The sequence below is a fragment of the Salvia hispanica genome, chromosome 6 (assembly GCF_023119035.1).
Source record: "Salvia hispanica cultivar TCC Black 2014 chromosome 6, UniMelb_Shisp_WGS_1.0, whole genome shotgun sequence".
Classification (NCBI taxonomy): domain Eukaryota; kingdom Viridiplantae; phylum Streptophyta; class Magnoliopsida; order Lamiales; family Lamiaceae; genus Salvia; species Salvia hispanica.
The window spans coordinates 847,387-875,104 of record NC_062970.1 but is presented as its reverse complement, the minus strand read 5'-3'; the positions used below and the strand labels follow the sequence as shown (position 1 = coordinate 875,104).

Below are 27,718 nucleotides of genomic sequence, written 5' to 3'. Positions count from 1 at the left end.
AACGCATTTATTCTCGAGTTAACCATATGGAGCTCGGACCATTTTCAGATAAACACAATCGGGTTGTGAGCTACACAATTTAGGGTCATTTGGTTAGGATTATTTTGATATTAACTTTATCAATTGTGGATTTATTCTTGTTAGCTTATAGATAATTACGTGTTGAACTGACATCCCAAATCCTCAATGAGACTGTAGCTTGACATCCCAAATCCTCGATGAGACTGTAGCTTGTGCACTTCACTATCGAACCATACAATATGACAGAGAGATATTATACAAAATCAAACATTCGAAGTGGGTAATAATTTGAATTGGATCTCTTGATGTAGCCATTTTTGTGGCTTTCACAAAAGCCACTTAAATCATACAGTAATGTGTGAATTAGAAAGCTATAGACCATAGATTCATTTAATGACTGGGGCCAATGGGCCAACTATTATAATACTGGGCTTGACTATTGTGCTATTTGTGGCCCATCAAATTCTATGACATTACAACTTTGGCCCAAATAATCCAAATTACACAATTTAAATGCCTCCACAGTGATTATGATCATAGCTGTTGGGATGGTGACTGTTTTCTAAGAACATCGGCAACGCGGTGCTAGGAGCGTGTTCCGTTGGAACGAGATGGCGGCAAGCCGTATTGCAAAGAGAGGTGGCATGAGGCGGGGCCGTATATTAAGGGAAAGATCGTGAGTCGCTTTGATTGATTTGTGTATAAACAGTTGTGTTGATTTAAATGTAAAATGAATGGCTAACTTACTGATGGGAGTTGATTTGATCGATAGCCGAAAGTAGTGACTCAACACTCCCTTCCCCTCATGCCATTTTCTTTTGGTTTGTTTCCTTTTCCTTCTATTGGGTTTTTAATAATTTAACCAAGATATGAATTAAACTAAATTCAATATTTTAATTGAGTTAATTTGAATGTTAATTTAGTTATGAATTGAATTTTAAATTTTAATATATCTAATTTAAATATGAATTAAACTATATATAACTATACACAACTGTAAGGTAGCATATTCTAATGAAAGAGCAAATTTTGCCTATCAAATTGTCTATGACTAATTAAATAAAGTATGCAAATAATACTCCATATCTTTAACATTTTATTTGTTTCGGTAACTGAAAATCAAATATCAAACTGATACAAATTAAAATTTGAAATTCAGTTTGGCTCGATTTAATTTGCAAAAACTATACCTAATAGAGTATAATTTATAGTATATATATTATTATTATTTAATTATATATTTATTTAAAATTCGTTCAATAGATTTTAGAATGGGTTTCATATGGCTCCCAAATGTTACAAGCCTACGTTCAAATAATTTGCAAGTTGAAAGCCCATCAACACAACAATAATAATATTTTGCACACAGATCTAAAATTTGTGAGTGAATAATATCGGTCAAACTAGAATATGGTACTATAGTTTACAATCAAAGTTTTACTATATCATCAAAATGAATATAGATGTAAATTTAAATACAAATCCACAAGATAAATTGGTAATAAAATAAATGCGATATAATAATAATTAAAAAAAAGGAAAGAAAAGGCGCTTGAATCTGATTGCAGGCGGTTTCCCGCCAGTTTTCTCCCCCAATTTAGGCTTCCGCCCTCTCTCTCTCTCCATCTCCGCCGTCTTCTCTCTCCCCACCGTGAAAACGAAATCCGCCGCATTCGCAAGCATTTCCGATGGCCGAGACTCAGCAAATTAAGAAATTCAAGTCTCCATCTAAAGGAACCCCAAGAGCAAAGCTTCCAATTTCTATTGACCACCACATTGCGCCGCAAACCCCACAATCCGCCACACCGAGTGCAATCAACCTCCGCCGCTCCCACCGCCTCACCGCCGCGACGCCGGAGCATCGCCCCGCGCTATCCAGCTTCAATACTCCTGCGAAAACTAGGAAAATCTGTGAGAATCCGCCCTCGATTTTACCGACCGAGATCTCAATCAACCCTGCGTCTCCGCCGCCGGTTGAATCTCGGAGAAAGAGGAAGTTTCAGGAGAAATCGGCGGAGAAGGGGAAGGATTCGAGGAATGTGAGATGTAAACGTGCTGCTGATAGAAAAGTGAAGAAGAAGAAGGGTGTATTACAAGAAAGTGGTGTATGACGGCGGCGAGTTTTCGGCAGGGGACGACGTGTACGTGAAGAGGAGGTCGGATGCTAGCTCGGACGATGAAGATCCGGAGGTGGAGGAGTGCAGAGTGTGCTTTAAGCCGGCGAGGGGGAAGCGGGTTTTGATCGAGTGTGATGATTGCTTGAATGGGTTTCATTTGAAGTGCCTGAAACCCCCACTCAAGGCAGTTCCTGATGGGGATTGGGTTTGTTGTTATTGCGTGGCGAGGAAAAATGGAGAAGTGATGGAATTTCCTGAGCCACAGGCGGGGAAGAAGAGGGCCAGGACTGCCAGGGAGAAGTTGCTTTCAAGTGATTTATGGGCTGCTCGTATAGAGAGGTTTGTGCTGTCGAAATTTTGGGGATTCTTATTTTTTTTTCTTCCTAATTTTCAATTGTGTTAGTTACTATGTGATTTTGTTTGTATCTCTGAAGTTTATGGAAGGAAGTTGATGGTACTTATTGGTTTCGAGCTCGGTGGTACACTATTCCGGAGGAGACTGCTGTGGGGAGACAGCCTCATAATTTGAGGAGGGAGCTCTATAGGACCAATGATTTTGCTGATGTTGAGGTGAGTTTTATCATTTCTTCTCTACAACAGGATTAGGTTGCTTGTAATTCTATTAAGTTGCAATGATTGATAACTGTTCCAAGTCGTTATTCAACTCGATATATGTTCTTTGAGTTTACTTGGTTCATAAGAGTGGTTTTGTCCTCTTAGAAGGGAGTTAGCTTTGATGAACTGTAATGCTTTATTGTAGGTGGTGAACTCCTTTTCTTGAATTAGGAATATCCTGAAACACAAAGGTTTATGTTTTCCTGTGGTATAAATCTCCAATTTACTCTTCTAATAAGGTATTTTTATTTTCTTGTTAGATGGAGTCAATCATTAGGCACTGCTTCGTAATGAGCCCAAGGGAGTATGCTAATGCTGCCGATGGAGGAGATGATGTGTTTCTCTGTGAATATGAATATGAAGTGCAGTGGCATAGCTTCAAGCGCATTGCAGAGATTGACAATGATGAAAATGTAAGTTTGGTGTGGACAACATCCAAGTGGATTCTATATTCTCTTAGAATTTATACGTTCTTATTTTACTTGCAGGATGGTGAAAGAGTTGATAATGATGCTGATTGGAATTCTTGTGATGAGTTTGACTCTGGCTCTGACTTTGACTCAGAAGAAGAAGCGGACTACGAGGACGAAAAGAGAAACAGACTGTCTCAATCATCTTCACTCCGCCCAGTAGCAGCAGTATGCTGACTTCAACTTCACTGTCCCACATATCTCCATGTTTATGTATTACATAACCGACCATTGGATCTGGTTTCCTTGTACAGAACTCGCGCAAGGGACAAATTTTTGGGCTGCAAAAGATTGGGGCAAAGAAAATACCAGAACATTTAAGAAGTCGTAAGCAGACTGATTTGGAAAAGGCTAAGTCTACGCTTCTGCTTGCAACACTGCCCAAGTCTCTACCTTGTCGCGATAAGTATGTACTCGTAAGGTATTTGAGCATTGATGATTGCCTTACTTTTCGTATAATCATACATACTTCATGCAGGGAAATGAATGAGATAACCACATTTATCAAAGGTGCTATATGCGATGAGCAATGCCTGGGAAGATGCTTGTATGTGCATGGTGTCCCTGGAACCGGAAAGGTAAAACATTTTTTAATTATAAGACAAACAATTCTTAAAACCAACTAGCCATCTTAACTTTTTTGTGTAACTTGCTTGTTTTCTGCACCACACTGCAGACAATGAGTGTGCTTGCTGTGATGAGGAATCTGAAGTCTGAGGTTGATGCGGGAAGCATTAGGCCTTACTGCTTTGTAGAGATTAATGGTCTTAAACTGGCTTCACCAGAAAATATATACAGTGTAGGATGCATTATAACTTCTTTACTTTGCACTTTCTTTTGGTGTTCCCACTCTTTGTTGACTTATAGAGGTAATTGTTTCCAGGTAATCTATGAGGGACTAACCGGGCATAGAGTTGGTTGGAAAAAGGCACTCAATTTGCTGAATGCTCGATTTTCTGATGAAAATAAGTGCAGGAAGGATACGAGGCCTTGCATTCTTCTCATCGACGAACTTGATCTTCTAGTAACCCGGAATCAAGCTGTACGTTGTGCATATACGTGATAAAATCCATCTGCTCTTAGATTAAACGTTTTTTAAAAGGAAATTTCGATCTGCAGGTTCTATACAATATTCTTGATTGGCCTACCAGGCCAAATTCAAAACTGATCGTGATAGGTAAGAAAGGTTTCTGCCATCAATAAGTTATTGCAAAGTTGCTAACATGTTGACCTGATTTTGTTGCTTTTTTTGTTAAAAAATAAAAAATTTAGGGATAGCAAACACTATGGATCTTCCAGAGAAGTTGCTGCCTCGCATTTCTAGTCGTATGGGAATACAGAGGCTTTGCTTTGGTCCATATAACTTTCAGCAACTTCAAGAAATAATTTCCAGTCGCTTAAAGGGAATTGATGCTTTTGAAAAAGTTGCAATTGAATTTGCGTCAAGGAAGGTTTGTAGTTTGCTGCATCTGACATTTATGACTAAAACCAGGAATGTTTTTTTGTGTGTGTGGAATTCATACTGTACTTGACCTTAGGTGGCTGCTGTATCTGGAGATGCTCGTCGTGCACTAGAGATATGTAGGCGAGCTGCAGAGGTAGCAGATTATCGCGCTAAAAAAACTGCACTTTCTAGCTCAGACGCCTCAGGTAAGACTTTTCTCTGACATTTATTTCTCTGTTCGTTAGTTTCTGCAGAATAATAAATTCTTTGGCTGAGACTAGTTTTTTATTTTCCATGCCTTTAAAAAAGTAACCGGCATATAAAAAACGGAATCAGGAGTTTAGGTAGTGTAAGATGCCAATAGAATAAGACAGCTTGTATCACCCACCAACACTGCAGAAGGTTAAACTCAAAATGGTTAGGCTCTGTAACTTTGACATGATGTTTCAGATTTAACTGGTTCCTCCTTCACTCATTCCACCAAATTTCATTTTGCAAATACCACAGTTGACTGTACACGCTCTAGCACGGATTTTCATTTGACACTATTAACGACCACAAGACTTAAGTACCCTTGTTGTGGTTTGAAAATGATTTATCCATAAAATAACTTTACTTATGTTGTTTTCGGTGAAAGAAGTGAGTACATCTTAACACAGTCTACTTGCTTCCCATGCTATCTCTGCACTGCCCTAGCACAGCCGTGTTATAGATCATTTGTTGGTGGCTAGATAGGATGCATTCAGCCGTTTTAAGAAGGTGACTTAAGACTTCAACATATCTGGTTTGCAGGGAAAGTTATGGCTGGTATGGCGGATGTTGAAGCAGCTATTAAGGAAATGTTCCAGGCTCCTCATATTCAGGTGAGTAGAATAATATTTTCTCTCTTATGATTACATCAATGAAATACTGAATATGCAATAAAAAAGTTAATAATTTTTTATTTCCTGTTTCATTTTTCCACCACCAGGTGATAAGAAGTTGTTCTAAACTAAGCAAAATCTTCTTGGCTGCTATGGTATATGAACTTTATAAGACAGGAATGGGAGAAACGACCTTTGAAAAGGTATGTCAACTCTGCTTAAAAGCATCGATTTGGTACACAAGTCTTGATAATGACATCTGCACACTGTTGTCCGATATGCTTCACGAGTCAAAATTGCTAGCAGATACATAAAGACACCAGATCAATTTGCCTTTACAAGTCTAGTGCTTTAGATCCTCTAGTATTTATAAATGGCCTAGTAATCAAGATCATCTTCCCATATATTGTGTATATTAACTAACTGAAAGCAAACTACAAACATTGCCAGTTTATTAAATTAAAAATGCAATGTTAGTTCTCATTCTTTCTTATACCAATGAGTAATAGCATGTTCCTTCCATCTCTACAGTTAGCAATGGCGGTCTCTAGCTTCTGTGCTAACAATGGAGAAACCTTTCCAGGATATGATACACTCTTGAAAGTCGGGTATGCAATTATATACTCTTTGTTTAGGAAGTTGGCCGCTACATTATTTTTCTATCATTACTGCTCATTGTTTTATGTTAAAGAAACTAAGAAAAGACCAATTCTGTAATATAAAACAACAGTGGAGGCATCTTTTGTCAAACTTTTACAATCACTTGCCTCATTGGTGATGTGATGAGAAATAAAAATATGCCTTGTATGAGTAATATGCAAGAAAAAACAGGATTTCTGGAAACAATATTTTGTTTTTATGAACTTGTACGATAGTAACTAAAACCAGAGACGACACAGGACATGATCATATTCATTTCTGAGTTATCTGTGTTTTGACGGGCAGATGTAAACTCGGGGAGTGCAGACTGTTATTATGCGAGCCTGGCTCACGGCACAAACTGCAGAAATTGCAACTGAACTATCCCAAGTGAGTACTTCCAAAAACAAATCCAAGCTTTGGTAGTCTATCTGTTTGTTTTCTTACATCAATGGATTATATGTTTACCTTTCCCCCTTGTTTGGCAGTGATGATGTTACATTTGCACTGAAAGACAGCAAGGACCTACCTTGGTTGGCAAAGTATATCTGAATATTGGAGATCCAAATCTGTGATCATCCATTCTTGATTTATATTTATATGTTTACACATTTCTTAAATCTATGATGTTGTATGCTCCAAATGGAGTTCCAAACTTTGTTTGCTTCGTTTTCTCCCAAAACATTTATTTAAACTAGTCTTTATACATTTGTAAACTGAGAATTATTTATTGAATCATCAGTTGTATGTTATACTCTTCTTTGGAAATGAAGTGTGGTAGAATATGGATTATTTGAACCTAAAACATCACTTGATTTGATGAAGGTACTTACGTTTTACTAGTTGATGTCTCTTTAGATTCTTATACTTCAAATTTTTGCTATAAATATATATATACTGTATACATATACATTTGATTACTATTGTAGTTTCAATATGTTATGTCTAAAGATTGACCTATGTTTTATTTTACGTGTGTAATTTAGGTGGATTACATTTTACTTACACCCTCAAATTATAACTCACCTTATATGAAAGTGTATTGCTATGTTATGATTCTATGACAAAGTTTATAGGAGTATATATACATTATAAAACATCGAGGTTCACGCCAAAGATGCACTCTTTATAACTTGGAGTCAATGAAAAAAATAACGCAAGAAGATCATTAAACAAAAAACGACCCATTATTACTTGGTATCTCACATTGTCAAAGTGAGCAAACACCACGCCCCGTCAACATGCATAAAACACACCATCGATAACCAATACTCCATCTACATAGGGTTTTTTCTCTGTTTTTTTTAAAATATAGTTTGTCTACAATAGGATGATTTTCTACATAAAAATGCCAATTTTCGGTTGAAAGTTTTTAAAATCTCAACCTAACCATCGAGCTGGTAGTTTCAATTTCGAACCGTTGGCCACCGGTTCAGTTTTGGGCCGAATTGGCAGTTTCGATTTAACCATGCATCATCCCTAGCTAATCCACCAAAAGTTTTGGGTGGAGAAATGTGAGAGAATTGTTTTTGGCGGGAAAGTGGCAAAACTGCAATTTTGTCCTATTTTTTTTGGGTGGAGCCCTAATTCAGTTTTCATTTCATTCGCCCATTTTCGAAGCTCTGGTTTGAAGTAGCTGCGTTGAGCAAATTTCCGATAGTTGATTGCAAGGAATTGTAACTTACGGTTAGTATTCTTCACACTTCAGCCTTATATATCGTTTTCTCTCTGCACAAAATTGCGCCGCTGTTTCTTCCCCATTAAATACATAAATAGGAAGGGTTGTTTTGCAATTTTGAAACTATTATTCGCAGCACTAATTTTGAACCCTTTTCAGCTCCGATCACTGAATTTGGAACAGCTGCTGTAGCTCCACAATTCGATTTTCTGAAACTGCAGCGTCTTTCGTCTCTAGCTTCAGGTGAATTACTGGATTTGTTGTTTGCCGTTAAGAAGCATAAAACTTAAAATTCCCTTTCTACTGTTTTGCAATTTTTCACAAATTTGGGTATCTACCGTTCAAAAAACGCAAAAATGGGGGATTTGGGATGCGTTTTGGTGTATGGTTGGTGGTAATTTTAACTGGAAAAATGGGTTTTCCAGTATAGTTAGAGTTGCCCTTAGCTTATGAATTAAATTTTCGGTTGAAGATCAAGTTTTTGTTTGCCTGATTCTAGAAAATTAAGGTATGAATGGAAGTCTTAAACCGTACATAGTATTATTGAATTGAACTAGGGACACTCGCGGAATTGGATTAAATTATTTGATAATTTTAGTTAAGCCGATTATCAAAGCCAGGGAAAGTTGTTAATTTCTGAAATGGGCTGTTATGTGTAGGGTTTTCACGATAGGACATGACAAATGCTTGCCATTTCAACTTGTTTAAGGCTATGTAAGTTCGATCACTTCCAATTCCAACTAGCTCATTCTATACTAGTTAGTCTAGTGGTCGCAAGTTGTTTGTTGAAATGCATTGACGGGTGGGGCACGTGTATTCAGATTTTCCATACTTGTTTGTGCTTGATTTTTCATGAGAATGATAAATAATATGCCAATTTCCAACTCAAGGTTATATACTACTGATTTTAAAGATGAAGCATTTGAACTTGTTTAAACTACATGGATGTTATAGCACATCTACTTTTGAAATTTTGGTTGTATTAGTCTGTGGGGGGTGAATAAGCTACTTCCGAAATATCAGACTTTTATTTCAATATCCGATGTATATTTTTTGGGATAAAAGTATTTACATTAAATGGTATATCATGTCTTCCAGAGGTTTGGCAAGAGGAGCATCAGTGCGACAATCACTAAGTTCTTGTGGCACTACTGTGTATTTGTCTAAGTGCTCGTTAAGAAAGATTCACATGGAAGGCAGTAAAAAGAGTGACTCAAGAGGTGCATTAATTGTTCTAGAAGGTCTGGATCGTTGTGGAAAGACCTCGCAGTGCAGTAGATTGCTATCTTCCCTGGAAAAGTCAGGTCATGCAGTTGAATCATGGAGATTTCCTGATAGAAACACGGGCGTTGGACAAATGATATCATCTTATCTAGCCAACGATTCTCATTTGGACGATCGTGCAATCCATCTACTCTTCAGTGCAAATCGCTGGGAGAAGAGGTTAGCTTCTACTTGCTTTTTTCATGGTCAATCATTTGGTTTTCACAGAACTTGTATCGGGGAATAGATTCTGAATCTTTCTTGAAGTATGTTTCTTGTTTCTATGAATGAGTTGAATAGGAGTTTTGTCATGTACGCGAAACTTGTTCAGAAAAAAGAAATAATGAAACACAAAACTTGTCTAAATATATAGCTGAACTCCAATATATGTGATGTTTCCTATTACTAGTTTGTAAACTTACTCCATGACTTTTTGGCCTTAGATCGCTGATGAAGTCAAAGCTCAGGAGTGGAACCACACTTATTGTTGATCGTTATTCTTTTTCTGGGGTTGCTTTCTCATCTGCCAAAGGACTTGATATGGAGTGGTGCAAGGTGGTATTCTATATACTGCATATTTATTGTGATTGCCAAAATCATTATGAGAATTTAACTTGAATGTCATATATCTTTGCAGGCTCCAGAGATAGGATTGCTAGCTCCAGACCTAGTTGTATACCTTGAAATATCACCAGAGGTAGAGTTTTCACACTTGAAATATCACCAGTTTATGATAATCTAAGTTTGCTGTTTCAAGATTGACTTGAGCTTACTTGAAAATTCTTAGCAAGCTGCTGAAAGAGGAGGCTATGGAGGTGAGAGGTATGAGAAGCTCGAGTTTCAGAAAAGAGTGGCTGAATCATACAAGACACTTCGTGATGCCACATGGAAGGTAGCACATTTTTTCCTTTTTTTTTCTTTTTATAATCAGTATACATGTTACAATAGAATGATGGGTTGTTAAAGAAATTTTAGGTTGAAATGCCTGATCAAATCATACGCGATTCCTGCTATAGATAAACTTTATGTCAGAAACCAAATTCGGAACTGACACAGTTAAATTAAAGAACGCTCTATTGCTCCTTATGTAGATTGTGTCTTGCATTTTTGCTTGTGAACAATGAAAAACACGTAGGAATATGCTGTCAATTCTATTACAATAAACTGATGTTAGGATCTTGATTAATTAAGGTTCAATATTGTCTCCTTCATTGTAGATCATCGATGCTACCCTCCCAATCGAAGATGTTGAGAAACAACTGAGAGAGATTGTGATGGAATGTGTACTGGCATGCGGAGAAGGGAAGCCTCTCTCAGAGCTGTGGCCAAAATAGATGTTTATGCAGTTTTGTGGAGTTGAATTTATATAACATATAGGCTTGGATTTTGGCTTGAATGTATGATTACTTGATATCACTCTGTTTTATTTTTACACAAGTATATCATTAGTTTAATGTAACACAAAAGATTATCTTGAGTGTATGTGATGGTTATTATGAGTGTGATTTTACATTCCTAATGAAGGATAATTCAAGAAAATCAGATTTATCTTTTTTTTTTTTGGTGATGATGCTAATCTTTAAAACTATGGTTTTGTGTGAACTTATGGGTATTTTCTGTTCTGCAAAGGTGTGGATAAGTAGTTTAGTGAGGATCAATCCTTAACATTGGGCATGAGGTATAATATTATTTCGAGTTTTGTGGCAAACAATGGATGTGGAGTTATTATTATTGTTGTTTTTTCGCATTTGTATAATTTAACATCATACTAGTATTTCCGTAAGAAACTATATTGAATGCTAATGGAGTAGTATTCTTTGAATCCCAATCCCAAACCATTGGCTTCGTATAAATATTTTCCAAAGTCCATTTTTTTAGTAGTACTTTTTAAATGACATAAGTTTCATTTGTATGCTAATACTTCAACAAATAAACTCCTATTTTTTCTTTTAAATATTTTAAGGCACAAAACGACGTAATTTGTGGTATACATTTTCAAAAAATTACACAGTGATAGTCCACGAACCATATAAATATTCTGAAATCTGGAATTGGATGTATTTAAAATTGAAATAAATATTTCTCATAATTGAGTATATTTATAATGAGTCACGTTCTAATGCTAGCACCTTAATCCAAAATCAAGACTAAACCACACCTTTAAATTTTAAAATGAGTGGATGAGATTGAACCTTACGAATTTCAATAAATAGTAGACAAAATATCAATAAAAGGGTAATATCGTCATTATGTTATCAACATAGTGTATTACAAATATCAACAATATGACATAAGAATATCAACACTAGTACAAGAAAATATCAACACATATTTATTGAGATTTTTACATGGTTTTATTGAGATTTTTTGATGTATTTGTTGATAAAAATCTGGTTATCAACATTTACTTAAAACTAAAATAAAAAATATCGAATTTCATCATCCGAACGTCATCGGAACATATGCAATTGAGATCTCGTTGGAATCCCTATAAAATTATCTTTAATTTGATATATTTTTTGCGAGAAAATAATTTAAATCGAGAGAGTTACGTAAATTTAAAGTTTTAAGATGAGTTTAATGAGATGGAATTGACATTACTGCTCTCTAATTTTATTTATTAATTTTCTTAATTAAAAATATAATCTATACGACATTATTTCAACCACTAGATCTTTTAATCTAATGACTAAGATTTAATCTTAATTTGACATTGCTAATTAGTTAGCAATTGATCACTCCCCTATCTATAATAAAACGAATACTATAATTTATAATTCAAATTGATATTTATTTATTTTTTGAGCCATAAAAGCATAATTGTAAGAAAAATGATTGCTTTAACACCATATTGGTATCATGAGATGCTTCCCACTAAAAAGATGAAAGCTTGGACCACTCTGGTCGCCGACACTTCGCAAGCTTCACTCTTCTCACCACTGCTGCTTCTCTCTCTTCTTTTCTCTGCGTAAGCTTCCGCCCCTCAATTTCACACCTTTTTTTCAAGTATAAACTCGTGTTTCTGCTGCTTGTTTGAGCACCTCCGCATGCACAGTTAATGGCAGATAATTAACGTTTCCCCCTCACGAAATTGCTGATTTTGGGTTTTATTGTATGATCAAGATTGAATTTTTATACGCTTATGGTTCGTTTGAGTCAGTTTCTCTTCCAATTTATTGGCTTGTAAGTGGGAATTGTAGCTGGAATTCACGAATTGAAGAGTTTAGCCCTTTCTATTAAGAGTTAGGGGCCATGATCGAGTAGAATTAGGGTTTTTTTCATGTGCAATGGATCGTTCTGTTAAAATTCAGTTGCTTGAGAAGAGGAAATGGGTGATCATTGTGGGAATGGTTGCTTTGACCCATTTGTTATGTCAATCTTTGATGCTTCCGTATGGGAACGCGCTGCTGTCCATGCTGCCCGATGAAAAGAGTGAAAATGTTGTCGTTGTTACCCCGTCGATTGAGGATTCTGCTGTTGAGAGCTTGATTGATGACAAGGTTCGTGTTTCTGGTGTGTTGAATTTGGAAAATGAGCAGTCTCTGTTGGTTAGAGGAGTGAAGAGCGCGGAAGGCTACAATGCGCGTGTAAATGCCGAAGGTGAGAAGGAGTCTACGGAGAAGAATGGGAAAGAGGAGATGGATTCTGGTTTAGATGGCGATGGAACGGATGAGGATGTTGATTTTGTCGAGGATGAAGCCTTAGATGATGTGGATGTAGACTTAGAAGAGGGGTTTACAGTGGATAACAGCACTCAGATTGAAGAGGCAAGCTCCGGGGTTATGTTAGAGTCTAGAACTAGTGGGGTTCAGGGGAAGAAGGTAACGGATGGATCTGTTATTTTGCCAACACCCGTTGCCTCTTTGGATAAACCTTTGTTGATTGGTTCTGTTGTTGGGGAAAAACCGGAATCAGGATCAAGAATTTCTGATGGTTCTGCTTTTTCAAACAATGGTTCATCAATGCCAAATAAGTCTGCTAAGAAGAAGATGAGATGTGACATGCCACCTAAAACTGTAACACCTATAGATGAGATGGAACGATTGTTAGTCCACCATCGTGCTCGTTCACGTGCAATGGTATGTCATTTTCTTGATGTATGTAGAGCTAATGTCTTTGATTTTTCACTCCAGCTGATGTATGAACTTTTTGTGTTCGGACTGTAGAGACCGAGATGGGCTTCTGATCGCGACCAGGAAATTTTAGCAGCGAAGACAAGGATTGAGAATGCTCCCTTCTTGAAGAATGACCGGGAATTGCACGCTCCTCTGTTTCGAAATATCTCTATGTTCAAAAGGTTGGAACTTATAATACGCACTATACAATGCTTGTGTTGTGTATGGGAAGCATTTTTGGTAGGCTTTTAAACTGATTGTGAAATCGAATATTATAATTCAAATTAATACAAGTATAGATGATAAAATGTTTAGTATTGAAAGCTGAAGATATATAAATTTCTTCTGTTTGGACACCTCTGTATTTCTATTATGTTTGTAAAATTGGTTTTGTAACTCTCAGGAGTTACGAACTCATGGAACGAGTACTAAAGGTATATGTATACAAGGAAGGCGAAAAGCCCATCTTTCATCAACCAATACTGAAAGGACTGTATGCATCCGAAGGGTGGTTTATGAAACTAATGGAACGAAAGAATCGTTTTGTTGTGAAAGATCCTAGGAAGGCTCATCTGTTCTACATGCCATTCAGTTCCCGGATGCTTGAACACACACTTTATGTGCGCAATTCCCACAACCGGACCAATTTACGACAGTATTTGAGGAATTATTCAGAAAAGATCGCAGCAAAGTATCGTTTCTGGAACAGAACAGGTGGAGCTGACCACTTTCTTGTTGCCTGTCATGACTGGGTAATGCTCTCTTCCTCTCATTTTTACATGAACTGTTAACGTTTTCTCGTTTTCATGTGAATTTTTTTCTACAAATTATTGTACAGGCTCCATACGAGACGAGACACCATATGGAGCACTGCATGAAAGCCCTTTGCAATGCTGATGTAACAGTGGGCTTCAAGATAGGACGTGACGTCTCCCTTCCAGAAACATACGTCCGATCTGCCAGAAACCCGCTTAGAGATCTTGGAGGAAAGCCACCATCACAGAGACGCATCCTCGCCTTCTATGCTGGGAGCCTGCATGGCTATCTTCGTCCGATCCTGCTCAAGTACTGGAAAGACAAGGAGCCCGATATGAAAATACTCGGCCGAATGCCACCCGGTGTCCCCAGCAAAATGGACTACATCGCTCAAATGAAAAGCAGCAAGTACTGCATCTGCCCAAAGGGATATGAAGTCAACAGCCCGAGGATAGTCGAAGCCATCTTCTATGAGTGTGTGCCGGTCATAATATCTGATAACTTTGTGCCTCCGTTCTTCGAGGTCTTCAACTGGGACGCGTTCTCAGTGATTATTGCTGAGAAGGACATCCCGAACTTGAGAGACATACTTGCCTCCATCCCCGAGAAGAAGTATCTCGACATGCAACTCAATGTCCGGAGAGTTCAGAAGCACTTCCTGTGGCATGCTAGTCCCGTCAAGTACGACCTCTTCCACATGACCCTTCATTCAATCTGGTACAATCGAGTTTTTCAGATCAAGTCAAGGTAACAGTCTCTATGCTCGCCTACAAATGTTGAAAAACAAGCGATCAAGGTACGCCTTCACTCGTCTTCTCTATGCTGCTCTGCAAATTGTAAGTGTAGGGATGAAATAATTTGTGTAAATATTGAGATGTGAACTTGTAGAGTAGTATTTAGCTTTATGCTGCAAGTAGCTTTCTTGTATATAATCTATTGTGCTTGTGTTGCTTGTTATGTTGGTGGAGTGGAAACGTCTTACCAATTGAAGTGAATGTATGGTTTTAGAATTTTTTGAATTACGACTAACACACACCCCACACTCACGCACTCGACGTGACTTGAACTCCCGACCTATCAGTTAGAGAGCTAGGAAGCGTCTCTACCTATTAGTTAGGTTTATCAGTTGGATTTTCACCTACGAGGAATATGGAAGACCTCGCCATCAATACGTCTCATAAAACTAATGGCGGTTACGGCCAACCGAAAGGTCAAAAGTCACTGACATTAAATCCAGCCTGAATAAAAGCTACTACTATATGTACTAAGCAAGAGCAATTCAGAGTGATACGAATACCACACTGAGAATGACAGGGCCAATGGATGAATTGGAAATCGAACTATCGAAGATCATAGGACTGGACGAGGTGAAGGCGCATCTCCGGAAATTGGGCAAGGGCATGCTCTTGGACAAGAACCGCCGCGCCATGGGAGTAAACCTCAGCCACAAAAACCTCCCACACATGGCATTTCTGGGAAACCCCGGCACGGGCAAGACCACAGTTGCAAGAATCCTATGTAAACTGCTCTCTTCTGTAGGGGTTCTGTTTCGCGCCAATGTATTCCAGGTTGAACCAACGGATTTGGTCAGCAAATATTACGATGAAACCAGGCAAAAGACTGTAAAAAAGGTAGTGTATCTGTTTGTCTTTAATTATGGCAAGTCGATAAATAAGCATTCTGACTTTGCGTAGACGGAACATCAACTGTAGATTCAAGATACAAGGGGTAAGATCTTGTTCATAGATGACGCACACTGCCTATCCCCTTCAGACACTTCAGGAAGCTACATTACATACGGGGAGGAAGCTTTGGATGAGATCATGTCAGCGGTCGAGGAAGGCAGAGTCCTTGTGATCTTCGCTGGCTGCACGAAGCCTATGAAGGATGCTTTCTCTTTGAACAAAGGGTTCTGCGAACGGGTGGAGCACTTCTTCCAGTTCGATGACTATAGCTGCAGGGAGCTTGCGGAGATGCTGATGTTGAAGGTGAGCAAGCCGGACGAGAGGAGCAGGCTGTTCGGGTTTAAGCTCGGTTCTTGCTGCAGTGTTGATGCTGTTGCTTCGCTTATAGAGAGGAAGACGAGCGAGAAAATGAGGAGCAAGATGAACGGGCGTTTGGTGGATCATATGCTGAACAATGGTAGGGATCATCTTGATTCGAGGCTCGGTTCTGAGGCCAAGGGCGATGAGCTTTTGACCATCACGTTGGCGGATTTGGAGGCCGGCCTTGATCAGTTGGTGCGGCGGTTGAACGTCGGTTAGGGAGACGAGGCCGTGTTGGAAAATCGAATTGAAATAAATGTTGAAAAGGAACAACTTGAATAACTCAAGAGACTACTACATTGCACTTGCTTCATTGATTCAAGAATGTTTATTGCTATCTATCCTACAATAAGAAAGCATATCATACGTTTTGGTTAATGAAATGACAAATTACACAAGCCATAGTAATCAACTTTGGAAAGTTTACTCCTTTGTTGATCTATATATTATATTATTTGTCCAACAATAAAATCTTTATACTATAAGCAAAGAAAATCTTGAAAATAAGAAAAAATAAAAGAAATAAATTAGAGAGAAAATAAACTAAAAGGAAACATGATATGGTAAAAGAAAAGAATATTGGTCAACAATTTTTCAATACTTATTCCAATTAATTAAGAAAAGAATAAATACCAAACAACTTAACAAATTTAAAAAAACCCTAATTAAAGAAATCAAATCAATTATTTATAAACATATGAACTTGAACTAATATATGGCTCATTCATCTCTTTCCTTGTTGTTTAATTTCGTAAGCCCATGAAAGGACTTGAGTCATTCAGAGATACCCTATAAAAATATGTTACTAAATATTCCACCTTTTGAGGGATTTTTCAATATATAGTAGATTGTTTCGATTAATATTTTTACTTCACAATACTTATTCTTGGCGGCTAGGATTTAGTAGGAGAGAGAGATGATGATATTTTTTCTTCACAAAACTTGGAGAAAGAATTGAATCTTCATCGACTTTGAATTTCTGGTGACATTTTTTTCTATTCTAGTTTATTTCATTAATTATAGTATTATGTTTTTGTTATTTGATTTCAATGCGTTTTACTTCAATAGATCAGTTTTTTAGATTTGTGCATAATGAATCGCTTAGTTCCATTCATAATCTATGAAATCGAATTATTTGCTTAATTGATTCATTTTGATCGTGATTTGTTTTCAAGTACAAAGATAATTTAGTTCATAATCTGTGAAATTCATTTTTTTATTTGTTTGCTTGATCAGATTTATTAATGGGTACAGATTTTCATGGTCTTGTTACCAAAAATGGAAAAGTAGACTAATTTTTATAGGTATATCAAAATTAAAAATTTAGAATATGGAAAGAAATAAAATGTTGCTATGGATTATGGACTTCTAATCTTAATTTTTGTTCATTTGCAAACGTTCATCAAGGGCTAAAGAGAAATCGAATCGAATGGACGAGATGAAAAGAAAGATGGATGATTTCGATTTGGAGCTATCGACGATAGTAGGGTTAGAGGAGCTCAAGGCGCAGCTTCGGAAATGGAGCAAGGGCATGATCATGGACGAGAAGCGCCGCGCCATAGGTGTAGACCTTGGCCAAAAAAAACTCCCCCACATGGCGTTTCTAGGAAACCCCGGCACCGGCAAGACTACCGTTGCAAGAATCCTAGGAAAATTGCTCTCTTCTATAGGGATTCTGTCTTCCGACAAAGTAACCGAGGTGCAACGGACGGATTTGGTCGGCCAATATATCGGCCACACTGGCCTAAAGACTAGGGATAAGGTAATATACCTCAACCATTCTTTTTTAACTTGTCCCACTAAAAATATCGCATTTATATTTTTCTAAAGAAACTAAACCATAATTAATACATTTCTTTTTTAATCCGTCCCACTGAAAATAGCGCCCTACTAGTAATATTTTATTTACCATGTTCTCTCTATTAGTACAATTTAACTATATTTTGTTCGCTTTACTTAATACACTGAACAACAGTTCCTAAAATCGTAGATTAAAGAGGCAAAGGGCGGGATTTTGTTCGTAGACGAAGCATACCGTCTAGCACCAATAACTTCGGGCAAGCACGTTGAATACGGGGTGGAGGCTTTGGAGGAGATAATGTCAGCTATGGAGGAGGACGATGATCTCCTGGTGATCTTCGCGGGCTACCCGGAGCCCATGAAGCGCATCTTCTCTTCCAACGAGGGCTTCTGCAGGCGCGTGGCGTGCTACTTCCACTTCGACAATTTCAGCTGCAGGGAGCTCGCGGAGATGCTGACGATCAAGATGAGCACGCGGGAAAGGAGGAGCCGGCTGTTCGGGTTTAGGCTCGGTCCGTGCTGCAGCGTGGAAGTGGTTGCTTCGGTTATAGAGAGGAGGACGAGCGAGAAGGTGAGGAATAAGATGAATGGGGGTTTGGTGGATCATATGCTCAACAATGCGAAGGATAATCTCGACTCGAGGCTCGACTTTGAGGCCGGTGGCGACGAGCTATTCACCATCACGCTGCCGGATTTGGAGGCCGGACTCGACCAGTTGGCCCGGTTGGACCTTGATTAGGGAGACTAGGCAAATTAGGTTGGAACTTTGTTTCGGAAATATTTAAAGTAATTTGTGCATAGACGCTAATGATTCGCTAGTGGTCACGTACCACTAGCGAATATTTAAAAAAATTCGACTTTCGTTGGGTATTTTTGGACTAAATTTCTTACCTCGATCCTCGATACATGAGAAAGAGTTCGGGCATTACTAAACATGAGATTTAGGAACAGATTCAATTTAAAAAAATGTACTGCAACTTGCATAGACAAGGAACTAAATTAAGAAAAAAAACTCAATTTTTTCTTTTATTTTGTAGTATTTTTTTAAGTTGGATTTAATTATTGGTTAGTGGTCACCAGTTACCTACAATTTGCACATACATAAATCAGATATTGACTTCAATAATGGGGATGGGCAAAGTCTAGGCTGTAAAACTTGTACTAATAATAAAATGAAAGTTGACATTTTGTCATAGGAGAAGTATGACCCAAACCCAGAGATCCAAAGGCCTTAGTTATTATTCTCCTAAATATTTTCTCTTTGTATCTTGCTGATTTTTGATATACTAGTAATAAAGCATGAGGATTCAGGACAAGTATAAGGCCAAGACAAAGCCATCTTCCGCTGCCGGTGGTGAAGGAAATACGAATCCCACACCGGCTCCGGTAGTTAGCATTCATGCTTGCGTGGAGTCCGGAGATCTCACCGGCGTGCAGAGGCTAATCACCCAAGATCCTTCTTCTCTTAACCAAAGGAGCGTTTTTGTAAGTTTTTTTTCTTTTTTGTACTAACTCCATCTCTATATATTATTGTATTTGTACATGTTGAAACACAATTTTCTTAACTTATGATTCATGATGAGAAAGTAAATTCTCTTCTATAAGTGATGTAGTAATTAATAATGAAATTTTAGGAAGATGGAATCATGTGTGGTAGAGAAAAATAAAAGATCAATTTAAAGTAAAAGAGATGAAGAGAGCAGTCCACATGATGTACGAGTCAAAATGTGATGTCGGTGGTGACAAGGCATGAGTAATTCTGTTCAAATATTAACATATCTACAAACTTTTGAGACCTTCACACGTGAGTTGTATTATAAATTAGAAGAGATTAACTTAAATAAGTACTGAGTCACTTCTCTTATCATCAAATTGATTACAGACCGCAACATGTACTACATTCTTGTATTGGGGCCGTACATATATTACCCCTCCTATCACCAATTGATTTTGCGATGAGTAATTTAATTTGATGCAGTTGATTCAAACGCCACTACACGTTGCCGCTGGTCACAATAGAATTGATATACTAAAGTTTTTGTTGGAGTGGAAAGGATCAGTGACGCTCGAGTTAGAAGCCAACAACGTCGTACGTTTATGATCAAACCTTATCCGCTTCTTGTCTTAAAACACAAAGATTATAATGTACGTCAATTGAATCTTACATTTCTGCACCTCAGTACGGTGAGACCCCTTTGCACGAGGCAGCCAAGAATGGATTCACCGACGCTGTCGCGACACTTCTTCAACACGGAGCCAACATCGAAGCCCGAACCAATGTACATCACCTACCTCATCAAATTTGGCCGATAATTCATAAAATTTGGTCAAATTCAGGTTCATCCCACAACCGAAAATCATGAAATTTGGATTTGTCTGCAGTCATCCAACCTAGAAAATACTGGTCCCCTACATATGTGTAATAGTACTATTATTGATGCTTTTCAACCAAACGATGTCATATTCTGTATGACTAGACCAAAACACTTTACTCTAGGATAGCTGCGAACAAATCAAAATTTCATGACTTTTCGGGTCGTTTTTCAAAGTTGCAGGACAGACCAGAATTTGACAAAAAAATCATGTTTTTATGCCCCATGTATGTTTATGACTAACCGGTGAATTTTTCGGAATCAGAACTCGATGACTCCGTTGCATCTCGCTGTTGGTTACGCGCTGACGTCTGGCGACAACTCGGTTGTCAAGACATTGTATGAATACAAGGCTGATTTCTCAGCAGAAGATGATGTATGTTATCTCTTTAATTTATTCAAACATGATGTTTCTTTCATTACATGAATGATCAATTTAGGATTTTTGTGAGCAGGAAGGGATGATTCCATTCAACTATCTTCCATCCGGAGTCGAAAACGATGAACTGAGGCTACTCTGCCAAATTGTGGAAGAGCCAAAGGACTATGAGGAGGAGTGTGGAATGAAGGGGAAGATGGATGAATTCAACCTCGAGCTATCGAAGATCGTAGGGTTAGACGAGCTGAAGGCGCAGCTTCGGAAATGGGCTAAAGGGATGCTCTTGGACGAGAAGCGTCGCGCTATGGGCGTGGACCTCGGGCCGAGGAAAGCCCCTCACATGGCTTTCCTTGGGAATCCCGGCACGGGCAAGACTACAGTTGCAAGAATCCTAGGAAAACTACTATGCTCTTTGGGGGTTCTGTCTTCGGAAAGAGTAACCGAGGTGCAACGATCGGATTTGGTCGGGGAATTTCTCGGCCAAACGGGTCCCAAGACGAGGAAAAAGGTAATTGTCTGTTTACATCGATTTGGTAATGATTATGTTGTCGGTACATAACTTATATAATAACTCTCTATTCTAATATGGTGTCAGAGCATGTCTTGGCCTATTGTGATATGATGCTCTAAATCTTGTGGATTTGTTACAAGGAAAATCACATGAAAAATCATGAAATTTAGTCAAATTATGGTCGGTTCTGAAACTTTAAAAATTGATTGAAAAATTATTAAAGTTTACCATGGTCAGAAATTTGGGTTCTAAATCTTTAGAATCTTAGTCAGTTGGCAACACACTCAACACCTACTGAGACACGTCATCAATTTGACAAACGTATGCTCCACATCAACAATATATTATAGTACTACATGTGACCAACCTGAATATTTTACCGTGTGATAATTGAAATTTTTTTATTTAACGGACCAGAATTTGACCAAATTTCATTATTTTTTCCTGTCAATTTGTAGATCGAAGAGGCGATGGGTGGGATATTGTTCGTGGACGAGGCATACCGCCTTACCCCCACGGACTCCGGAAACTCCATCGAATACGGCGTGGAGGCTCTTGAAGAGATCATGTCAGTGTTGGAGGACGGCGACCTCCTCGTGATCTTTGCGGGCTACACGGAGCCCATGAGGCGCGTCTTCTCGTCCAACGCGGGCTTCTGCAGGCGCGTGACGCACTTCTTCCAGTTCGATGACTTCAGCTGCAGGGAGCTCGCGGAGATGGCGATGATCAAGATGAGCGAGCGGGACGAGAGGAGCCGGCTGTTCGGGTTTAGGCTCGGGTCCTGCTGCGGCGTGGAAGCGGTTGCTTCGGTTATAGAGAGGAAGACGAGCGAGGCGATGAGGAGTAGGATGAATGGGGGTTTGGTGGATCATATGCTCAATAATGCGAGGGAGAGTCTTGATTGTAGGCTTAGTTTTGAGGCCAAGGGTGATGAGCTTTTGACTATTAAGTTGGGGGATTTGGAGGCTGGTCTTGACCATTTGGTGAGAAGGTTGAATCTTGATGAGGTTAAGGTTTGATTAGAGAGAAGGTGAATGTTGGTGAATCTTTAATCTTGAGTTAGAGAAGTAAGTATAGATCAAGTCCATGTATGTGTGTGTTACATGAGCAACATTTATTTAGTTCGACTTTATTTTGTTTTGTTTTATTTCTATATATGTATAACGTTTGGGGTGTGATCAATTGTTAACTTTCTTAAGTTGTTGACTCAGCTAACCCATAAACGCAGTGTATTAAAAATGTCAACATGATGACATTAAAATATCAACACATATTTTTGTTGACATTTCAATATACTATGCTGATATTTTAATATCATTGTGTGAACAATTTTGATACACTGCGCTGATGAATTAGCAGAGTTAGTAACTTAAAAAGTTAGCAATACAAAGCACTCTAACGTTTAATGTTATTTATTCTATTTTGTACATTTAGTTTGCATCATGATTCCAAGATTTTTAAAATCATTAATCACGTAATTAATTTTAAACATTTTAATGAAAATCAATAGTAGATTTTGTTTTTCATTCATTTATCCGAAGTCATATATTTTTTCTCTTTGTATATACTCTATGTAATAGAAGATCAAATAACAAATTTTTGAATTAACTTAATAAACCAATCTAAATTAATGTCCATAAGATCTACAATTGTTATATAGGAAATACGTGCATTGTCGAGTCTCATTTTCATATATAGAACATCAATGTAACCAATATTAATTATGACATAGGGTTTAATAAAAACGCAAATTGAGCTATGAAACTAATATACTGACATCATATCGAACATATTATATAACTACATAGAAAAGTTGGGGTCCTATCAATATAAATATTTATGTACATTAAGATTTCGAGGCTAGCTGCGAAATTAAGTGACGTGAAATCAATTCTCTTTATAAATTAGGATCGTTTAAGACTTTTGACCTCAAATATCAACTCCACCACTAGTTCCTCAATTGGAGAATATAATTGGTGAATTTGGATATGATGTAAAGTTCAATTGAACGAGTCAGCTAATTAAATTAAAAAAATCAAACCTCTTCATGTATTTTAATTTGTTTCTAATAAGCTTTTCCACGAAAATAATTAGAGTCAATTCACATACATCATCATCATCGTTATTTTATTTTTTAAATTACTCGTAATAAATGAAGAGGTTTGAAGTTGAATGCGACCACTTATTTTTTGGTTAAGTCGGGACGCCAACCATTCCAACTTCTTTTTCTTTTCTTTTTCAAGCCAAAGTTTCGAATTAAATATATGAGAAAATTAGTTATACCCATTTTCCTAGCCAAATTAATCATTAAATTCAAAACAAACAAATCATTAAATTAGTTATTACTACTAATATTTTTGACTTTTTCAACTTAATTTGAATAAATTATTTAGTAGTAGTAATAGTGAAGAAGCATTTTCAAAATATAGTTTTCAAAAAAATTAAATACGAGACATATGGAAACTAGAATCAATATAATTTGCGTTAACACCTGCCAATAATTTGCTAATAATTACATTATTAGCTAACATGGACAAGACGTGTTCATATTGAATTATTTTGAGCATTTATTTTGTTGACAAATGTGTTCAAGAGAATAGATAATATGGATTAGGTTCAAATTTCGCATCACTTCATCACGATTAGGAATATTAACACGCAACTTCTTGGACAGCAAGCTATATTTATTTATTGAATAGTTGAATATTTGTTCTCACTCTTAATTTTGTCTTTTCTTTCATATTAAAGCATCAACAATAGCAACATACTTTTTTTTTTCTTCATTTTTTCCCACTCCTTAAGGGAGTGTAGTAATTTAATATAATCAGCTATAACATTACCAAATAACACTATTTTACAAAAATATTTGGAGGGGACTTTCGTTGACTTTTTTCATGTAAAAAATGGTAAGTAGTACTCCCTCCGTCCCTGATTAAGAGTCACACTTTTCCATTTCGGTCCGTCCCCAATTAAGAGTCACACTTTATTTTTACCATAAATAGTAAGTAGGTCTTACATTCCACTAACTCAATTCACTCACATTTTATTATAAAACCAATATAAAAAATGGATCCCACGTTACACTAACTTTATCAATCAACTTTTCTTTACATTTCTTAAAACTCGTGCCCGGTCAAAGTGTGACTCTTAATCGAAGATGGAGGGAGTATATATGTGAGAAACAATGAGTAAAACTAAAAGAAAGAATGTTGATTTAATAAATTACTATGATGACCTGAATTGTTGAGATGATGTTGTCTCTCTACTTGCAAACCACTGCACTGTTTTTCTCGCGATCGGTAGCCAAAGCCTTCTCCTCCTCTCCTCGCTCCCATTCACTTCTTCGTGGAATCTTGGATGAGCCACGATCTCCGACATGGATCTCTTTTCATCGGGATTCCGCGAGCCCGATTCAAACCCTAATTTCCTCTCCTTGTCCCCCTCCGCGGAGGAGTTGAGGAGCATGATGTCGGAGGAGCTCACGTTGCTCCACCGGCTCTTCAGCACCACGATCTTGTGGTTCAACCTATGCATCATCCTCTCCGGCATCGCCTCCTCCTCCTCGTCGTCCTCGTCAATGCAGAATCTTGAGGATCCATGGCGGCTCTCCTCTCTCTCGACGTAGAGCTCGAGATTAATGGAATCCGGCGGATTTTGTAGATCGTCGGCGGTGACGTGGCGGCGGCAGAGGGGGCAGGTGGAGTTTTTCTCGAGCCACTGGTCGATGCAGGCGATGTGGAAGGCGTGGTTGCATTTGGGGAGGAGGCGGAGGACGTCCGCATCGTCGAATTTGGCGAGGCAGACGGCGCATTCGAGGCCGGCTCGAGAGCCGTGGAGGGAGGAGAAGCGGAAGAAGGGGAGGGAGGAGATGAGGGATTTGTCGAGGCCGGGGGCAGAGAGGGGGAGGGTGGTGGTGGTGGTGGGGGAGGGGCGGTGGCAGAGCTTGGCGTAGAGGAGGAGGAAGAGGGTGAGGGAGAACATGAGGGCGAGCATGGAGATGACGACGGCGAGGCTGGGTTGGAAGTTGCTGATGGCGTCGGAAGTGGACCGGTGGTGGGCGGTGTCGGAGGGGGTTTGGGCGTTGGTTTGGACGAAGACGAGGACGAAGATGAAGATGAAGATGAAGAGGAATGATGTGATCTTCATGGTTTATGGGAATAGCTTGTGTGGAGAAGAATCCAAATTTGAATGTGTTTGGGATTTGACAATGGTTACTATATGTTCTATCCATTTCATTATTTTATTTTATTATTTTAAGATTTTGGTCACTATATATATATATATATATATATGTTCTATCCATTTCATTCTTATTATATTTTGTGAATATTGCTTCATATTCTATTAACTCATTTTATTACTTTTTCGTCTTCACCGACAGACTTTGACTCGACAGGAATTTTATAAAATATAATGGAGAATGGATTGAAAAAGATAGTAGAATGTGAATTCTATTTTTATAAATTTGTTTTATATTATAAAATGTAAGTGAAAATAAGTTAATGGAATGTGAGGTTCGTTACCAAAAATAGTAAGTATGACAAGTATTGGCAAATAGATAAAAAGGGAACTAATGACAAGTAATAGAGGACGAAGAGAGTAATACTCCCTCCGTCCCCGATTAAGAGTCACACTTTGACCGGACACGAGTTTTAAGAAATGTAAAGAAAAGTTGGTTGAAAAAGTTAGTGGAATGTGGGACTCATTTTTTTATATTGATTTTATAATAAAATGTGAGTGAATTGAGTTAGTGGAATGTGAGACCTACTTACTATTTATGGTAAAAGTGAAGTGTGACTCTTATTTGGAGACGGACCGAAATAAAAAAGTGTGACTCTTAATCGGGGACGGAGGGAGTATTAAATTATAAAATTAAAAACTAGATTCATACTCTATATACTTTTTCCATCTTCATCTTCTTGCATTTCTTAAAGTCGTGTTAATACATGTATCCATATGTTTTTTAGTTACTACTCCCCCGTCCAAAAAAAATAGTCTGATCTGTCGATGACATGACTTTTAATGAGAAATTGATAAAATAAGAGATTATAGGAAAAGTAGGTAAAATAAGAGAGATATGTAGAAAAAGTCAAAAAATAGATAAAGTAATAGAGAAAAACTTTATATTTTTAGAAATGAGACTATTTTTTGTGGACATCTAAAAATAACAAAATAAGATTATTTTTCGTGGATGGAGGGACTGGGTGTCGAAACGGGTATCTGCGGGTACCCAAACCCGATTTTGCGGGTACCCGTACCCGAAAACGTCAATATTATACTACCCAATCCCGACTCGTATAGTTAAATGGGTAACCCCATACCCGCATCGGGTATCCCAAACCTGCAGTTGCGGGTACCCACACCCGCATATAACTTGAATTGTGTATTATATTATTCAATGGTATTATGCTTTTAGTTTTCGCTTATCATCAATACTAGTCATCTAATTCAATAATTTTATATACATGTTTGAAATTCTAGAATGAATTTAGGGATTGTTTCTAGTTGCTACACTATGATTTTAGATTTGTATTTTTTTTTACTTTGTTGTATTTTCATAATTTCCAACTATTAAATATGCACAAATATGGTGATTTCTCATCTCTTAAATATAATATGACTACGTATGAAATATAATGCAAATCCAAATTTCAAATAAACAAATATGATAGAAACATCAAGCATGTCTAAAATTAAATCACCATTCAAAATTTTAATATAAAACCAAAAATAATTCACTTTCATCAAAAGTTTAAATATAAATAACTTCAACTAAAAATCTAAATATTTTAAATCTTTAATATAAAGAGTTAAAGACACTAAACTAATAAAAGTTTCACTTTCACAAATCTTGCAATCCTTCATTTGCCAGCGGATAAATAATTGGAAATAAAGTGTATTGTCGGGGAGTATATACAGACTTCAAATTAATTAACTAAAATAAAATATTTGAAAACCCTTACCCTAAAAATAACGGGTATTATCGGGTTTAATGGGTATACTCGCGCGGGTAGCGGGTATACCCATACCCGCAAAAATTGAAAACAAACTATCCGATCCCGTCCCGTTTCCCATTATTGTCGGGTAGCGGGTACCCGTTACCCGGCGGGTAGCGAGTCGGGTTGAGGGTTTCCTAATACCCGCTACCCGTTTCGACACCCCTGTGAGGGAGTACATATATCCCCATGCTCCCTTTTATGCATTTTTTGAACTAATATATCTTGTTCATTAGTATTACCAATATCAACATTATTCATTTTTTAGTTAGACACAACTTGTTTTTTTTTTTTCTTCCAAAGTTTCTCTCATATTCAACAGCTAGACGACTAATTACTCATTCCAAAAAATGATTTGCTCAGGGGATCCAACTACCATGCCAACCATGTTGGTGAGATACACCTAGTTGTTTAAAACTTAAACTTGTAACAAAAAAAATTGGTAATGTCATTCATTTATATATTTAGTGAACTCTTATTATGCATCACTAAGTGAGCAATAAACTATTTATGATCGATATAATATGTAACTTCATTCAACACTTGCAGTCTTTGTAGAGTTATATATCAACGATTGACAATGCTAAACATGCGATAATTTGGAGTTTAAGGGGAGGAATATAAACACAATATA

At 37.5% G+C, this 27,718-nt stretch overlaps 7 protein-coding genes and 1 non-coding gene across 9 annotated transcripts; 7 read left to right on the top strand and 1 right to left on the bottom strand.

Annotated features, from left to right (window-relative positions):
• The first annotated feature begins 1,596 nt into the window (after window positions 1–1,596).
• LOC125192415 (origin of replication complex subunit 1A-like) lies at window positions 1,597–6,921 on the top strand. The gene is given in 17 exon segments (XM_048089969.1): window positions 1,597–2,093; window positions 2,095–2,477; window positions 2,573–2,708; window positions 3,014–3,166; window positions 3,242–3,391; window positions 3,478–3,629; window positions 3,702–3,801; window positions 3,900–4,022; window positions 4,107–4,265; window positions 4,343–4,400; window positions 4,496–4,674; window positions 4,762–4,873; window positions 5,460–5,530; window positions 5,638–5,733; window positions 6,062–6,138; window positions 6,476–6,559; window positions 6,658–6,921. Coding segments are annotated over 17 exon segments (2,481 nt in total). The 5' UTR covers window positions 1,597–1,709; the 3' UTR covers window positions 6,722–6,921.
• Window positions 3,074–3,151, top strand: LOC125197630. The gene has a single exon (XR_007172163.1). It is a non-coding gene; the product is annotated as a small nucleolar RNA snoR28 (small nucleolar RNA).
• An 832-nt stretch (window positions 6,922–7,753) lies between the features above and the next one.
• LOC125196280 (thymidylate kinase) lies at window positions 7,754–10,664 on the top strand. Of its 2 annotated transcripts, XM_048094731.1 has the most exons (8): window positions 7,754–7,855; window positions 8,007–8,090; window positions 8,507–8,561; window positions 8,946–9,290; window positions 9,554–9,665; window positions 9,748–9,807; window positions 9,898–10,002; window positions 10,328–10,664. In XM_048094731.1, the coding sequence occupies exons 3-8, from the start codon at window positions 8,524–8,526 to the stop codon at window positions 10,442–10,444; spliced, it is 777 nt and encodes a 258-aa protein (XP_047950688.1). In that variant the 5' UTR covers window positions 7,754–7,855; window positions 8,007–8,090; window positions 8,507–8,523; the 3' UTR covers window positions 10,445–10,664. The 2 variants fall into 2 exon arrangements, with proteins under 2 accessions (XP_047950688.1, XP_047950689.1); XM_048094732.1 differs by lacking the exon at window positions 8,507–8,561 and having other exon boundaries at window positions 7,756–7,855.
• Window positions 10,665–11,971: 1,307 nt separating this feature from the next.
• LOC125194391 (probable glycosyltransferase At3g07620) lies at window positions 11,972–15,000 on the top strand. Its single transcript, XM_048092578.1, has 4 exons — window positions 11,972–13,189; window positions 13,277–13,407; window positions 13,629–13,977; window positions 14,064–15,000. The coding sequence occupies exons 1-4, from the start codon at window positions 12,398–12,400 to the stop codon at window positions 14,730–14,732; spliced, it is 1,941 nt and encodes a 646-aa protein (XP_047948535.1). The 5' UTR covers window positions 11,972–12,397; the 3' UTR covers window positions 14,733–15,000.
• Window positions 15,001–15,114: 114 nt separating this feature from the next.
• LOC125194392 (stage V sporulation protein K-like) lies at window positions 15,115–16,367 on the top strand. The gene is made up of 3 exons (XM_048092579.1): window positions 15,115–15,191; window positions 15,296–15,612; window positions 15,694–16,367. Exons 1-3 carry the CDS (start codon window positions 15,131–15,133, stop codon window positions 16,243–16,245), a joined length of 930 nt encoding a protein of 309 aa, XP_047948536.1. The 5' UTR covers window positions 15,115–15,130; the 3' UTR covers window positions 16,246–16,367.
• Window positions 16,368–16,911: 544 nt separating this feature from the next.
• LOC125192173 (protein CfxQ homolog) lies at window positions 16,912–18,601 on the top strand. Its single transcript, XM_048089677.1, has 3 exons — window positions 16,912–17,008; window positions 17,434–17,788; window positions 18,017–18,601. The coding sequence occupies exons 2-3, from the start codon at window positions 17,456–17,458 to the stop codon at window positions 18,563–18,565; spliced, it is 882 nt and encodes a 293-aa protein (XP_047945634.1). The 5' UTR covers window positions 16,912–17,008; window positions 17,434–17,455; the 3' UTR covers window positions 18,566–18,601.
• Window positions 18,602–19,045: 444 nt separating this feature from the next.
• LOC125196945 (protein CfxQ homolog) lies at window positions 19,046–22,263 on the top strand. Its single transcript, XM_048095608.1, has 6 exons — window positions 19,046–19,311; window positions 19,805–19,915; window positions 20,007–20,105; window positions 20,464–20,574; window positions 20,654–21,085; window positions 21,547–22,263. Exons 1-6 carry the CDS (start codon window positions 19,126–19,128, stop codon window positions 22,105–22,107), a joined length of 1,500 nt encoding a protein of 499 aa, XP_047951565.1. The 5' UTR covers window positions 19,046–19,125; the 3' UTR covers window positions 22,108–22,263.
• A 1,848-nt stretch (window positions 22,264–24,111) lies between these two features.
• On the bottom strand, window positions 24,112–25,278 carry LOC125197008 (E3 ubiquitin-protein ligase ATL42-like). The gene has a single exon (XM_048095698.1). The coding sequence runs from the start codon at window positions 25,232–25,234 to the stop codon at window positions 24,314–24,316; it is 921 nt and encodes a 306-aa protein (XP_047951655.1). The 5' UTR covers window positions 25,235–25,278; the 3' UTR covers window positions 24,112–24,313.
• Between the last annotated feature and the right edge of the window lie 2,440 nt (window positions 25,279–27,718).

What these genes read in the sequence shown, in the direction of transcription:
- LOC125192173 (XM_048089677.1), top strand. Translation starts at nt 17,456, where the DNA reads ATGGACGAGATGAAAAGAAAGATGGATGATTTCGATTTGGAGCTATCG. An exon ending in GCCTAAAGACTAGGGATAAG is followed by an intron (nt 17,789 to 18,016) that starts GTAATATACCTC and finishes CTAAAATCGTAG; the next exon opens with ATTAAAGAGGCAAAGGGCGG.
- LOC125196945 (XM_048095608.1), top strand. Translation starts at nt 19,126, where the DNA reads ATGAGGATTCAGGACAAGTATAAGGCCAAGACAAAGCCATCTTCCGCT. An exon ending in AGTTAGAAGCCAACAACGTC is followed by an intron (nt 19,916 to 20,006) that starts GTACGTTTATGA and finishes TCTGCACCTCAG; the next exon opens with TACGGTGAGACCCCTTTGCA. An exon ending in ATTTCTCAGCAGAAGATGAT is followed by an intron (nt 20,575 to 20,653) that starts GTATGTTATCTC and finishes TTTTGTGAGCAG; the next exon opens with GAAGGGATGATTCCATTCAA.
- LOC125196280 (XM_048094731.1), top strand. Translation starts at nt 8,524, where the DNA reads ATGACAAATGCTTGCCATTTCAACTTGTTTAAGGCTAT. An exon ending in GCAAATCGCTGGGAGAAGAG is followed by an intron (nt 9,291 to 9,553) that starts GTTAGCTTCTAC and finishes TTTTGGCCTTAG; the next exon opens with ATCGCTGATGAAGTCAAAGC. An exon ending in TTCGTGATGCCACATGGAAG is followed by an intron (nt 10,003 to 10,327) that starts GTAGCACATTTT and finishes CCTTCATTGTAG; the next exon opens with ATCATCGATGCTACCCTCCC.
- LOC125197008 (XM_048095698.1), bottom strand. Translation starts at nt 25,234, where the DNA reads ATGAAGATCACATCATTCCTCTTCATCTTCATCTTCATCTTCGTCCTC.
- LOC125194391 (XM_048092578.1), top strand. Translation starts at nt 12,398, where the DNA reads ATGGATCGTTCTGTTAAAATTCAGTTGCTTGAGAAGAGGAAATGGGTG. An exon ending in AATATCTCTATGTTCAAAAG is followed by an intron (nt 13,408 to 13,628) that starts GTTGGAACTTAT and finishes TGTAACTCTCAG; the next exon opens with GAGTTACGAACTCATGGAAC. An exon ending in TTGTTGCCTGTCATGACTGG is followed by an intron (nt 13,978 to 14,063) that starts GTAATGCTCTCT and finishes ATTATTGTACAG; the next exon opens with GCTCCATACGAGACGAGACA.
- LOC125194392 (XM_048092579.1), top strand. Translation starts at nt 15,131, where the DNA reads ATGGAAGACCTCGCCATCAATACGTCTCATAAAACTAATGGCGGTTAC. An exon ending in CGGTTACGGCCAACCGAAAG is followed by an intron (nt 15,192 to 15,295) that starts GTCAAAAGTCAC and finishes TGAGAATGACAG; the next exon opens with GGCCAATGGATGAATTGGAA. An exon ending in GGCAAAAGACTGTAAAAAAG is followed by an intron (nt 15,613 to 15,693) that starts GTAGTGTATCTG and finishes CATCAACTGTAG; the next exon opens with ATTCAAGATACAAGGGGTAA.